At 48.4% G+C, this 14,990-nt stretch overlaps 1 protein-coding gene across 2 annotated transcripts in view; it reads left to right on the forward strand.

The window, feature by feature from the left end:
- The window catches only part of ANAPC1 (anaphase promoting complex subunit 1), a 205,101-nt gene that overhangs the window by 147,212 nt on the left and 42,899 nt on the right, over window positions 1-14,990 (forward strand). For both annotated transcript variants that reach the window (XR_005778465.1, XM_040429462.1), the window contains exons 35-39: window positions 566-656; window positions 743-793; window positions 3,984-4,177; window positions 5,149-5,235; window positions 13,081-13,198. Coding sequence is in view for 1 of the 2 variants with exons in the window: in XM_040429462.1 (XP_040285396.1) it covers window positions 566-656; window positions 743-793; window positions 3,984-4,177; window positions 5,149-5,235; window positions 13,081-13,198 (541 nt within the window). In the remaining variant the exon portion in view is untranslated. The remainder of the gene's footprint in view (window positions 1-565; window positions 657-742; window positions 794-3,983; window positions 4,178-5,148; window positions 5,236-13,080; window positions 13,199-14,990) is intronic.

The following is a 14,990-nucleotide window of genomic DNA, read 5'->3' on the forward strand; positions in this document are numbered from 1 at the left end:
CCTAGGGAGCTGAGCTATACCCAAGGTCTTCTGTGTCCCCCAAGGAAAGAGCGAGAAAGAGATTTTACTGGTAAGTTATACAAAAATCTCGTTTTTTGGCACACGCCGTATTGCACTTTGTCATCTTATGCCTCTTTCACCACATTCCGCGATTGGGTGGGAAAGTGGACGTGGTTTGCTAGGCAAGTAGATTACGCTAACATCTTGGTCTCACTCCAGTAGGTGGTGGCGTTAAAACAGGAGTAACCTCTCTAGACAAAAGTATAACATTTGATTAATTTGATGCAAATTACAGACTTGCTGTTTCTGTCTTCAAATATAATAAAACTCCCCCAATAAGTTATTTTCTGACCAAGTTTCTTTATGCCTGTGGAATTGCTGCAAATCTCTGAAACTGCAGTTTAAGTCTCAGAGAAACAGAACTGGTGAAATCGATCTTTCGAGGTTGTTTATGACCAAATCAGTTGAACTAAAGGAGTCCATACAATGAGACTGGTTCGTGCCTCTGAAGTCCAGTGTTGTGTGCCCTGCTTTCCTGACGCTTGTGTTCTTGCATCTTTTCCAGACAAGCTCATGTGTACATAATTGCTGGAGCTTGTCTAGCTTTAGGCTTTCGATTTGCTGGATCTGCAAATCTAGCTGCTTTCAACTGTCTGGTAAGTTGGATATGCAAGTTTTTTATGGTGTTTTTATTTTTTTATAGTCCCATTCTCTTATCTTTATCATTTGCTTCCTTTTCCAGTGCAAATTTGCTAAAGACTTTGAATGTTTGTCTGGACAAGCCGGTACCACAGTAAGTAGAATCCTTGTTTCCTCCTCCCCTATGAACAGAATTCATACTTTATTACTGCAACGTGATCAGAAATGCTAAATGTGTCAAAATGTTAACATTTTTCATTCCCCTAAGTGTGGTTTTTGTTTTTTGCTTTGTTGCATTACAACACAGAATTAAAATAATGGATTCTAATTTTAGATTTTAAGTATTGGACCTGACAAAATATTCTGAATTGATACAGTAGAATGAAAAATGTTTAAAAAAGAAATCTTCTATTTAGATGTTAGGTCCCCTGGTGTACAATCAAAGTGTTACGTGATTTGTCACATGGTGGGAGTATAATTTCACTGGTTCTGAATGGCCCTGTGTCTGCACCACTAGTTAGCAAACAATATGAAGACCGAGGAGCTCTCCAAAACAGGTCAGAGACAAAGTTGTGGAGAAGTATAGATCATAGTTGGGTAATTAAAAAATAAAAAATAAAATCCTAAACTATTGACATTCCACTAGAAGCCATTAAATCGATTATAACAAGATGGAAAGGATATGGCTCAACTTCAAATCTGAAAAAAGAAGGCCATCCACCAAAACTCACGGGCTGGTTAAAGAGGGCATTAATTAGAAAGCCAACAAAGACACCACGGAAGGAGCTCCAAAGATCCACAGGGGAGGTAGAAGTATCTGTCCATAGGATCACTATAAGTGATACACTCCACAGAGAGGGCGCTTTATGGAATAGTGCCCAGAAGAAAAAAAAAGTTTTCCAAGACTTTGACTGATGACCTATCCTCTCGCCGCAGCCTTTTCATGGCTTTTCCTAGCCCAGTGACGACACGTTCATCGGTCATGTGGCCTAGATGCAGCTCAGCCCCATAGAAGTGAATGCCGCTGAACACGATACGAAGCACAAGAAAACACATCAGGAGTTTGCCAATCAGCATGTGGCAGATTCCTCAAACACATGGAAGAAAGTTCTCTGATCAGATGAGACCATCTTGGGAAACCCTTTTACCAGAAAAGTGGCTTTAAAGTTTAATATGTAGGGACAGAGAGGGAACATTTTTCTAATATACTTTTATTTAGGGAAATCGAGTATTTATAGTAAAAAACTTGGGCAGAAATGTCCCTTAGCAGCGCACACTCGCACACCACAGTGACTAGGGAGACGGGCTGGGATAGGAGCTGCTGGGCGTCAGCCCTCACTGCTCCTTCATATAGTAGTGGAGACAGTACACTATATAAATGAAATATATATTTATACATTTAGGTCCTGGTCAGTGCTGTCAGTGAGCTCTTTTCCTGTAATGAACCAGCCACCGGAGATGCCTTAGTGAGCTGTAAGCTCTTGCTACTGGCAATGCAGTAGATAACATTTCTCCCTATGTGTGGTGCAAATCCCAAACTTTCCATCCTCATAAGAACACTGTTCCCTCAGTGAAGCATGGTGGTTGCAACATCATGTTGTGAGGATGATTTTCATCGGCAAGGACTGGAAGGCTGGTCATGACTGAAGGAAAGATAGAAGTAAATAAAGGACAGTTTTTATCAGCCAGAGATTACGATGAAGGTCAGTGTCAGACTGGTGTGCCTAGGGCCCACCAGTAAAATTTATTTTGGGGGCCCACCGTATGGATCCATTCAAATATTCCCTGCTCACACAGCAGCAAGATGCTACTAGATGATTGAATATGGGGGTCCTTGCAACAACTTTGAGAAGGTAGGTCCTGGAGGAAAGAGGATACTGACTAGCTTTCCTCTATACCTAGAAGTCATCTCTGCTCTGATCGTGTCTAGAATAATAAACTGGGGAGTTTCTTTAATAATCTATCAGGTTTTTTATATGAACATAGGCTGGTTGAGGTGCTGAACATGGAATATATGTATGTAGTGCAGTAAGTCTGTTATGTGCCACTTGTGCAGGGGGTGGGAGACTAGGGGCCCACCGGGGGATTCACCTGTACCCCTGTGGGCCAGTCCAAGCCTGATGAAGGTTCACCTTCCAGCAGGACAATGTCCCTAAACATACAGCACGCTAAAGCTACAGTGAAGTGGTTTAAAGATAAACACTGAAAAGTCTTTGGAATGGCCTAGTCCAGGCATGCTCAACCTGCGGCCCTTCAGCAGTTGTAAAACTACAACTCCCATAATGCCCTGCTGTAGGCTGATAGCTGTAGGCTGTTCAGGCATGCTGGGAATTGTAGTTTTGCAACAGCTGGAGGGCCGTAGGTTGAGCATGCCTGGCCTAGTCAAAGCCCAAACCTTCGTCCAATTGAGAATTTGTGGCCTGACTTAAAGACTCCTGTGCACCAACGCAACCCGTATAACATAGAGTAGGAGCAGCTTACCTGAAATAAGCAAAAATCCCAGTGTCTAGATGAACTAAGCTAATGGAGACATAAACCAAGGGACTTTCATCTGTAATTGCAGTGGCTTCACAAGGTATTTATTTTTAAGGGAGTGAATACTTCTGCACATTATGGTGGATTTACACGTGCAGATTATCGGAGATAACAAAACGCTCGTTTGTCGGGTGATAGTCATCCTGAAGGCAAGTAAATTATCGTTTCTTTGTAGCAGATTACGTGGTCTAAACAGCGATCTGATGCCCAGAAACAATGCGGCTGTTATGAGGATGAGTGATTGGAATAGTCATCCCTCCTCCTCGTATTGTGAGGGTGATCACTGCATGTAAATGCATTACTTCATTCCCACTGAACGAGCAGCCAGTTGTTGGGCAGGAACGCTTTCTTCTCAGTGCTTCAGAGTTAGAGAGAGGCAAATACACACAGAGAAACTGCTGAAGATTTCTATCCCGCCTCAGTGCTTGATTCACAGCTGCACTACACATTACTTCTCTAGAATGTCCTCCATGCTGCTGCAGGATCTTCTCTTCTCTGTATGTGCTGTCTATAGGAGACATCATAGCTATTCTCTGCCCACTCTAGAGACAAGCTCATGCAAAACTGTCATGCAGCCTGCATAGAGAAAACTGGTGTAAAATGCCAAAAACGAGTCATATAATGGTCAGACACAGTGTTATTCCTCATGTACACACACGAAAAGTAACCTAAACTTATACCCATGATAAACACAATTTCAGTGCAATGTTTTACAGAGTTTTTTTTTTTTTTTTTTTAATACAAATGTTTTAATATTATTTGCTTGAAGAGCAATAATAAAAACACCAAGCTTTTAATGTCTCCCAAAGACAGGTCATTATAACCTAGAGACGTGTCTGAGTGTGGTTCTATTATCTCTTTCCATGGTGATGGCTGGCTCTGGCAATCTCCGAGTTCTGCAGCTGTGCCGATTTATGCACAAGAAGACTGGTGGTGAGATGAACTATGGCTTCCACCTGGCGCACCACATGGCCCTAGGGCTGTTGTTCTTGGGAGGTGGAAGGTGAATTGCATTGTTTTACTTGGCTTCTGCCAAACCACATGCACATACAGTAAAATACTAGACCAGACAGTACAGTAGTTGCTACAGAAATGGACTTGATACCAGGCAGTATTTTTTCAGTGTACTTAGGATTATGAGATAGCAGGTTGACTTGCCCCTTTAGGCTACTTTCACACTTGCGCTTAGTGCGTATCCGTCATGGATCTGCACAGACTGATCTGTTCAGATAATACAACCGTCTGCATCCGTTCAGAACGGATCCGTTTGTATTATCTTTAACATAGCCAAGACGGATCTGTCTTGAACACCATTGAAAGTCAATGGGGGGCGGATCCGTTTTCAATTGTCATAGAAAATGGATCCGTCCCCATTGTGTGTCAGAACAGATCTGTTTGGCTCAGTTTCGTCAGACAGACACCAAAACGTTGCAAGTAGCGTTTTGGTGTCCGCCTCCAAAGCGGAATGGAGATGGAACGGAGGCAAACTGATGCATTCTGAGCGGATCCTTTTCCATTCAGAATGCATTAGGCAAAACTAATCCGTTTGGACCGTTTGTGAGAGCCCATGACGGATCTCACAAACGGAAAGTCAAAACGCTAGTGTGAAAGTAGTTAGTCTCATTCGTTTTTTATCATACAGAAGGCCAATTGTGCTTTGTCTTCAGCATGTCCACTGGACCGTGCCCTAGTATGGATGGCATAAAACCAATAATATAAGGCAACTGTAAACGGGTGCAAAGGAAACGTGGAGTAGTTGCACATGGCAGCTGATCAGATTCCTGTTCCTGGTTAGGAGTAGCTGCTTGAATTTTACCTTGTGATACCTTTGATTATTTATTCTTTGTTTTAGTTTTTTGGTATTGGCTTGTGTGTGGTAAACACTTTTTCATAATTCTTGCTGCATGAAAGATGCAAATGAGCGTTTGTTAGTCGGATGATTGGATTCGTTTATAATTCTTTTGTTATTTTCAGGTATTCGCTAAGCACTTCTAATTCTTCAATAGCAGCTCTGCTATGTGCTCTGTATCCTCATTTTCCAGTTCACAGTACAGATAACAGGTAAATGTCACATGACTCATTCACAATGTATATTTAAATTTGATATGCCTTTATGTATTTTATGCCAACCTATTGTTTACACATACAAAATGGGGCAGATTTACTTATACTGTCTAATATTTAGACCGTGTAAACCTAGGGCCCATTTACACGGATCGATGCACAGTGATGATCTGGGTCGAACAGTTTGTTCTCGTGCATGGCATTGGGGGACACAGCACCATGGGTATATGCCCAGCTGCCACTAGAAACAAAAATAGTGTTGGCTCCACCCAGATGGGCTATACCCCTCTGCCAGAGCCGAGAGAGATCAGTCTTGTTCTAGTGTCCCTAGGAGGCAGACATGACCTGCTATCTTTTTTCGCAGGTCATCCTGCAAATTTTTTATTTTATTTTATTTTTCTCTTTTTTTCTCTGCAGGTTTCAGCCTGCTGCAGGGGTGACTCCATCGTGTTCCACTTTAGTTGCCCCCCTGCGGGCACGTACTCAGGTACCTGGCAGCCACCCAGTCCCCACTTGAAACTGCTTCCGCGGTGGAATTCCGGTAGACCCACGGTTCCCGTGTTGAGTCCGCCGAGGGGGTGGTCACTGCTGCGCCTGAAGACATCGGAAGGTGAGTAGAGATCCGGATCCATTGCGGGGGCCCTGTAGTCCCCCTCTCCACTTTCTCCCCTCATGGGCACCTAGTAGCCTGAGGCACTTGTGCTTCAGTGGTACCTCCATTCTGTTCATCCTCCCCATCTCCCATGCTGGGGTACCTGCAAGGAGGTCCATGTCTTTGTTCTGGGTCCGGCACTTTGACCCTGGAAGTCGGGGAGTTATCGTCTTAATGGGGGTCATTTTGGGTGCTTCTTCTGGCAGGGCGTCTGTTTCCCTCGGCGCTGTGTCCCTCCCGTCCCGCGGCTGCTTCCGGACACCTCCGCGATCGCGGGCGTCCATTCCCGGCCGCACTGTTCTACTTTGGGCCCCGGCTTTTCGGCCTACTAGGCCGCAGGTCACGTGGGGCGGAGCTTTCCCTCCCGCCCACTCCTGGCTTCCCGGGCTTGTTTTTGTTCCCTCCCCTCCGTGGGGGGAGCCATGGGAGGGGTTTCTCTTCTCCTGCCAATCCTCCTTCAGCACGGGCTTCTGCCTGTCACGTGGGGCGTTATCTTCTTTTGCTGCCAGCTCTTTCTCTGCATACGGTCGCCATCTTGCTGCTCCTCTCCTGTGCTGCAGCTGCTTCTCTTCTGGGACACAGCACCTTGGGTCGGGTAGGCAGCCCTCTGGCTGATTTTTTTTCTTTTTTTTTTCTTTGCAGGCTCCATCCTAAGACCACATGTCTTCCTCTGATCGGGACCCCACTCTCCCTACTGGGATCTCTACCCATTATGCATGTTCTCTTTGTAATAAGAAGTTTCCATGCGGCCAGTCTAACTCCCTCTGCGCACAGTGCCTTGACCCCAGGCCGTCCCTGCTGTCCCCTCCGGGGCGGTTCTTCCGGAATGGGCCGCTACCCTGTCCCAGGCCATAGGGAACCTTGCCAGCCTCTCCCAATCCCTGGCGCAGTCACTGGACCGTTTGCCTGCTCAGATTGCGGCCGCCTCTAGCAGGGACTCTCCCGCTGTGGACGTCCGTTCTCGCTCTGGCACGCGATCCTGCAAGCGACCTCGTAGGGTCTCGGCCAGGTCCCACTCTTCCTCGGATCATTCCCCGGATAGGTCTGAGACGGGCGAGATTTCCTCTTCAGCCATTTCCGCTGCTCCTGGGGACTCTTCTGATTCTGAATCAGAGCGGTGCTCGGCCATGTCTGCGGCCATACAGGATCTCATTAAAGCCGTCCAGGACGCGCTCCATGTGCAGGACGACCCTTCTTCCTACTCCCAGGAGTCGCTGTGGTTTTCCCTAATCACGTGGATCTTGACGCACTTCTGGCTAAGGAGTGGCGGCGCCTTCACCTTACCAAGGTCTCTGATGTCCCTTACCCCTTTTCTGAGGAATCCGTCAACCTGTGGATGGTTCCTCCTCAGGTAGATCCTCAGGTGGCACGTCTGGCGAAGGCCAATACCCTTCCCCTGGCTGATGCGGCTTCCTTGTCGGATCCCGCTGACAAGCGGGTTGATTCCTTGGCCAAGTCCGTTTTTGTAGCAGCGGGTGCCGCCATCCGTCCTGCTTTTGCCGCTTCCTGGGTGGCCAAAGCCTGCGTGGTCTGGGCCAAACAGCTTATGCAAGCCTTACCTCCAGACTCGGTCCAAGGGGAACTGGCAGTGCCTGCCTCTCAGATCTACCAGGCGTCCAAGTTTCTTCGTGATGCCTCTATGGAATCGGCTCGCCGGACTCTGTGGCCATCTGGCTTCGTTCTTGGGCGGCGCACTCTGCCTCCAAGAAGGCTCTCATCTCCCTTCCTCGGTGGGAAGCTTTTTGGGAAACGTTTGGAGGAGCTCATCTCTGAGGCCACTGGCGGTAAGAGTTCCCTTCTCCCCCAAAACCAGCCTCGCCGCCGCCGCTTTCCTGGGTCGTCCTCACGGGCGCAGAATTTTCGTTCCTTTCGGGCCCCCTCCACCCGACCAGATAAGAAGTCCACTAGGCCTTCCTTTAAGTCCAAGCCCTCCTGGCATGCCAAACCCAAACCTGCTCGGCCCCAGTCCACTAAGCCACCTTCCGCATGACTCGGCCCCGATCAAGGTGGGGGAGAGTTTGCTTCCTTTTCAGGATATCTGGCAAGCAAGCGTGGAGGACGCTTGGGTTCTGGAGGTAGTCTCCTCCGGATACAAGATCGAATTTTCCGGTCTTCCGTCGGGACGGTTCTTCCTGACGTCGCCCTCCAAGTCCCTCGCCAGGGCAGACGAGTTTTTTTGGGCCATTCGTTCCCTTTGCTCTCTCGGGGGTCATCGTTCCGGTTCCGGACTCAGAACGCTTTCAGGATTTCTACTCTAACCTGTTCACGGTTCCCAAGAAGGACGGTTCACTCCGCCCAATCCTGGACCTGAAGGCGCTCAATCACTTCGTCCGAGTCCGTTATTTTCGCATGGAATCCCTCAGATCGGTGATCGCCTCCTTGGAGGAGGACGAGTTTTTGTCGTCCATAGACATTCAGTACGCTTATCTCCATGTCTCCATCGCCCACTCCCATCAAAGGTTCCTCCGCTTCGCGGTGGGTTCTCTTCATTTTCAGTTTGTCGCACTGCCTTTCGGCCTGGCCTCTGCCCCGAGGGTTTTCACAAAGGTGCTGGCGCCTCTCGTGGCACTTATCCGTGCAAGGGGGGTCGCATTGGTGCCTTACCTGGACGACCTTCTGATCCGGGCTCCGTCCTTGGAGGACAACCTGTCCAGCCTACACATCACCCTCTCGGCTCTTACCCAATTCGTGTGGCTCATCAACCACTCCAAGTCCTCTCTCGTCCCATGCCGGAGGATGCCTTTTCGGGGCATGATCTTCGATACTCGCCTTGGGCGGGTATTCCTTCCCCCAGAGAAGATTGCCTCTCTTCAGGTGGGGGTGGCTCGTCTCCGCGACCCGTCTCCCTTGACCATCAGGATGTGTATGCGCGTCCTGGGCAGGATGGTGGCCTCCTTCGAGGCCATTCCCTATTCCCAATTTCACTCCCGGGACCTTCAGTTGTTCATCCTATCCAGGTGGGACAAGTCTCTGGACCTGCTTCCCTCCCGAGATTTGCCAGGATCTCTCCTGGTGGCTAAACCCTCGGACGGTGTCCCTGGGCTGGTCCTTCCTCCCTCCGTGTTGGCGGGTGATCACCACAGATGCCAGCCTCTCAGGTTGGGGGGCGGTCTTCGGGTCCCTCACTGTCCAGGGTCTGTGGTCTGTTCAGGAGTCCTCCCTGCAGATCAACGTCCTCGAACTCAGGGCAATTTTCCTGGCACTGTCTCACTGGACTTCCAGACGGACAATTCCACCGCGGTGGCATATCTGAACCACCAAGGGGGCACCAGGAGTGTGATGGCCCTACAGGAATCCTGCCGTATCCTGCGGTGGGAGGAGAAGCACGTTCCGGTCCTCTCCGCCGTGCACATTTCGGGGGTCGACAATTGGGCGGCAGACTCTGTCATCAGCTGGTCGACCCGGGCGAATGGTCTCTCCACCCAGAGGTGTTCCTCCAACTTTGTCACCGTTGGGGAACTCTGGACGTGGATCTCTTCGCATCGCGCCTCAACCGCAAGCTCCCGTGCTATCCTAGTTCTGCCTTGGTCTCAGTTCGACCTTCTGTATCTTTTTTCCCCCCATTCCTCTCCTTCCCCGAGTGCTCAAGCGTCTCAAGGCGGCCCGAGTTCCGGCGATCCTGGTGGCTCCGGATTGGCCCCGCAGGGCATGGTACGCGGATCTGGTGTTTCTGCTCGCCGACGTCCCGTGGCGGCTTCCTCTGCGCCACAATCTCCTTTCCCAGGGCCCTCTGTTCCACCCGAATTTACCTCAGCTTTGTTTGACGGCGTGGCTGTTGAGACCGCGGTCCTGAAGTCTCGTGGTCTCTTGGACTCGGTCATCCGGACGATGCTTCACGCTCGCAAGCCCCAGTCGGCCCGCATTTACTATCGGACCTGGAGAGCGTATTTTGCTTGGTGCAAATCTGGTCGATTTCGCCCTCTCCTGTTTTCTGTCCCTAACATTCTGGCCTTCCTCCAGGCCGGTTTTGATAAGGGTCTTCGCCTGGCTTCTCTCAGGGGGCAGATTTCAGCCCTCTCGGTCCTTTTCCAGCGTGGAGCCGTGGGACCTGAATCTCGTTCTGGACGCCCTTCAGTCATCGCCCTTCGAGCCCTTGGCTGAGATCTCCTTCTCTTTTGTCTCGTTTAAGGTGGCCTTCCTCGTGGCTGTCACCTCCATCCGCCGGGTTTTACACTTGCGGCGCTTTCTTGCTGTTCGCCTTTCGTGGTGTTTCATCAGGACAAGGTGGTATTGCTTCCTGTCCACTCCTTTCTCCCTAGGTTGGTTTCCTCATTTCATATTAATGAGGAGATTGTCCTTCCTTCCTTCTGCCCCAATCCTTCTCACTCTCGGGAGAAGTCCCTCCATTGCCTGGATGTGGTTCGGGCTCTTCGCCTGTATCTTCGCCTCACGGAACCCTTCCGTCGTTCTGACTCTCTTTTTGTGGTCCCGGCGGGCCCTCGTAAAGGTTTGCCTGCCTCCAGGGCCACCATTTCTCGCTTGGTTCGGTCGGCCGTCAAGGAGGCCTATTTCGCGAAGGGGCGGGCTCCCTCTTCCAGGTTGACCGCACATTCGACTATGGCGGTTGGGACTTCTTGGGCGGTGCGTCATCAGGCATCAGCTTCCCAGGTCTACTGTGCAGCCACTTGGGTGTCGGTTCACACTTTTTCTAAGTTCTACCATATTCATTCCTTGGCTTCTGCTGATGCCAGTCTTGGGACGCAAGGTTCTGCAAGCGGCTGTGCTTTTGGATTGGTTGCATTGCGCTTTTTTCTTGTTTCCCTCCCTCGAGGACTGCTTTGGGACGTCCCATGGTGCTGTGTCCCCCAATGCTATGCATGAGAAAATTGGATTTTTTGTACTTACCGTAAAATCCTTTTCTCGTAGTAGGCATTGGGGGACACAGATCCCTCCCTTCTTGAGTTTCTTCTTGTTTGAAGTTCCGGCTTTTGCCTGGTTTGGTTGTCGGGTTTTCCCTGTTGAAGATTTGTTGGCTTTTCCGTTTTTGATTCAGGTGTGGCGTTCCTACTTCTTTTGTACCGACTGATCTCTCTCGGCTCTGACAGAGGGGTATAGCCCATCTGGGTGGAGCCAACACTTTTTTTTTGTTTCTACTGTCGGCCTCCTAGTGGCAGCTGGGCATATTTTATTTACATGCAGCAGTCATCCACTTTGTATGGCGATGAACGATCACTACCTTTTTAAATGGGACAATTATCGGGAACGAACGATAATTGTCTCTATCACCTCCACATATAAAAGGGCTCCTAATTTATCCCCAGATTTATCACAGTGGCTGATGCAGAGTGATATACACTGTATTTTGTGCATCTTTAGGTCTCTTGCACACGACTGTATGTATTTTGCGGTCCGCAAAAAATACGGATGACATCCGTGTGCATTCCGTATTTTGCGGAATGGAACAGCTGGCCCCCAATAGAATAGTACTATCCTTGTCCATAATGTGGACAATAATAGGACATGTTCTATTTTTTTACGGAACAGAAAAACGGAATGCACACTGAGTACCTCCCTTTTTTTTGCGGACCCATTGAAATGAATGGTTCCGTATACGGTCCGCAAAAAAAATGAAACGGAATGAAAATAAGTTTGTGTGCAAGAGGCCTTTGGTCCCTTGCAAACAAGCGTGTCCGGATTAGGTTCGGATACGTTTCGAATGCGTCCAGTGAAAAATGTGCGATTTCGCAGGCAGTCATTCAGTTTTGCCTGCGAAATGCATTTATGCCGGATCAGGCCCTAAGTGTTCCCGGAAAAACAGATCCGGTTTTGCGGTCTGCGCATGCGCAGACTTTTAAAAATGTGAAAAAGATTAATACCGGATTCGTTTTTCCGGATGACAACTGGAGAGACGATCCGGTATTGCAATACATTTGTGAGACTGATCCGGATGAGTCTACAAATGGTGTCCGTTTGCATACAGATTGGCAGTTCCGCCGACGGAACTGCCTGCCGGAATCCAGCGATGCTAGTGTGAAAGTATCCTTAATTGATTCTGGGACAATAATTGTAAGTTGAAAATCTAGTAACTTGGACAGTTCCTCTGTGGTTAGTAATTGTTTCTATAGCTCCAAAATGTCAACTGATAAAAAGAAACACGAAAATTAAAGAAAAGTGTGCATAAAGCTAACACAGATAAAACAAATTTTCATATAAACATCAGAAAGAGATGCTGAAAGCAGTAGATCAGTTTTTATGTAGAGACGGGTGCTTCTCCATGGTCCTTAGGACCCAGTGTGCAGTTATAATGGAATGGACCCACTGTCACCTAGTGTCCAGAACAGCCACTCATCCTACCACAGATGGATACAGCACAGAGCATGGAGTACCACACTGCACTGTAGAGAGGTGCTACTAGACAGCCAAAAAAGGGTCTGTCTCTCAAACAATATTCTGCAATTTTCAATCCAGCACCTGGATCTGAATCTCCATGCAGATTGACTAGACCTTTCAGCCAATCACACCTGGTGAAAACTGTCAGTGTCTGTGGCATTGTGCTGAATATGGTTTCTGGTTACAATGACCCAGGAAGGACCATCATATGCTGAAAACTATGTAGTCGTGCAGCCATTGTAACGCGAGGAACCACTTTACCAGTTCACACAATTAAGGGGTTAGCCAGACACCCTAATGCATCAAGGAAAATCGTATGTGTCATTAATGTCTTCCATGGAAGTTCCGCCTCATGGATCCTTAAAATTGGCATGCCAACTACCTAACCTCATGGAAAATAAGAAAACTGCCTAGTCCATGTGCCAAGCTGTTTTTCTTTCTTTATCTCCCATTGTGCTCAATGGAGGATAAGACCCGTATGGCATATCACATTTATAAGCCAAGTATGTTTGTAGGGAAAACCTCTTTAAAGGGGTTGTCCTACTTGGACAACATTGACCATATGCCCTATATAACCCCTCAGGGGATAGGAGAGGTACCCTGCACAGGGAATTGTTCATTATCCATAAATGAGTGCGGTGGCTCTGGTGGACCCTATGTACGCATGTTACAAACTGATACAATAGTTATTTGCTGCTAATTATATGCAGTTTAATTTTATACAGTATTCTAAAAAATCTGGATCAATAAATGTATAATGTGACTGTGGCAATGTGCTCAGAAACTTCTGTTATTATTAGAACATATATTTTTCTATTGACCTAATGGAAGTGTGCACTAATACGTATGTGTACAACTAGGTATCACCTTCAAGCATTACGTCATCTCTACGTGCTGGCTGCGGAGCCGAGGCTTCTGGTCCCTGTGGATGTGGACACAAATTCCCCTTGTTACGTCTTGCTAGAGGTCACATACAAGGTAGGAAGTCAAAAGCAACACCTGGAAAAAATGTGCACACCTGCATGTATGAAAAAATAAATAGACACCATCTTTATATCATTTGGCACATCAAAAGACGGACATATTAGAAGACATCTGGAGGGTTGTTAAAGTAGTACCTCCAATAAGGTAACCCTCCCCAAACTGTAAGGCCAATATCAAATGGAGGCTCCACAATCAACCCAAATAATTTACAAGCTACATAGGTGGTAGTAAAGTGCAAATGCCGCAACCCATGTGTGAACAAGCACCAAACAATGATAATGAGACATCTAGCCTATGCTTGTACAGTCCCCAGAAAATAAATGGCTGAAAATAAACACATCGTGTAAAGAAAGTAAGCCTGTGTAAAGAATGAAAAAATCTGTAGATCTGTGCTGTGGGCTGGGCCTTTCTCATATTCTTTACATAGGTTTTTTCTGAGCAGATCATAGCTTGGTGCTTGTTCATACACCATTTATTAAATTTGCGCAGTAAAGGAGTCTGTCAGCATGTTGTCAATTAAAAAACAGCTGATATCAGTAGTGGCCGGAGGTAATACATACTATACCAGTATCATTGTCCTGGATTTTAATTGGAAGGAGTGATGTGAATTTTTATTTCTCTCCCATATTCATTGGGGGACACAGGAACCGTGTGTATAGCTATGTCCTATAGGCATTGTTGACACTAGTAAAAGCTGTTAGCTCCTCCCATGGCAGCTATACCCCCTCCAGCCTGGAGAGAGAGCTTCAGTTTTTTCTAGTGTCAATAGGAGGCAAGACCTCCCTGCTCTGCAGGGATCTCCTGAAGATTTTTTTATTTTAGTTTATTTTTTTCCTTCCTTTTCAGATGGGACAACAGTGGTCGCCTCGCCTCCCTGTTCTCCCGGGGTCGAGTTGTGCCAGTGCCGGTCACACGCACTGCTTCCTCCCCCACAGAAGACAAGATGGACCAGGGCAGCCTCGCTCCCCTGCTCCCGTCAGCCAAAGGGTCACCTAGGTCCGCCAAAGAGAAGACCCTCCCGCCATACCAGACTCCTGCCACTCTGGTGCCAGCTGCTGAGGAGGTGACCCTGCTGGAGAAGGTACCATTATGGGCCCACTTAGGGAGGGTGAAGAGAAGAGGATGAAGATGAGGTGAGTACACGGGATTAGGTAAGTATGTTTTAACCCTTTCCCCCTCCCTCCCTCTTTGGTGGCAGGCACCAGGAAACAGGCACGAGGCTTTATTATAGTAACTAGAGGGGTTCTGACACAGGATGTAGCGGACCTGCTGTTAATTGTGCCTCACTATGTTCTGCCGAGCAAGAATGGCTTACAAAGCCAAGTATGGACCCTGAGATATTAGGTGGCAGCAGATTTGTGCCACACTTTTTTGTTTATAACACCAGGACCCCCTCTCACTTCCCCTTTAGGCCGACGGCTACGCGGCCACTTAGGGGGTTAATAACATTCTGGCAGGCGCTCTCGGCCGGCCACGATCATACACCGTGGTGTCCCAGGCCGGTTCCGCAGCTACCATCGGAATCCACTCTTTCGGGAGCCGGCACCAGATAGCGTTGCTTCGGAAGGGTTAAGGCCGAAGCCGGCCTACCGCCGCGAGAAAAAAACGGCCTGTGATCTTCCTAGTCCGGGTTATACGTCGCACTCTGAACTCGGTCCCCCTCCCTGTGGGCGCTAGCGGCCGCTCTGCTCAGGTCCCTCTGCGATACGGCCGACCAACCGCTCCGGGCGGCCGTGCGCAAAAACTTAGCCCCGGCCGCAGTGCGGAAGTACCGCTGCGGACCGGA

Source organism: Bufo bufo, chromosome 4 (assembly GCF_905171765.1).
Source record: "Bufo bufo chromosome 4, aBufBuf1.1, whole genome shotgun sequence".
NCBI lineage: Eukaryota > Metazoa > Chordata > Amphibia > Anura > Bufonidae > Bufo > Bufo bufo.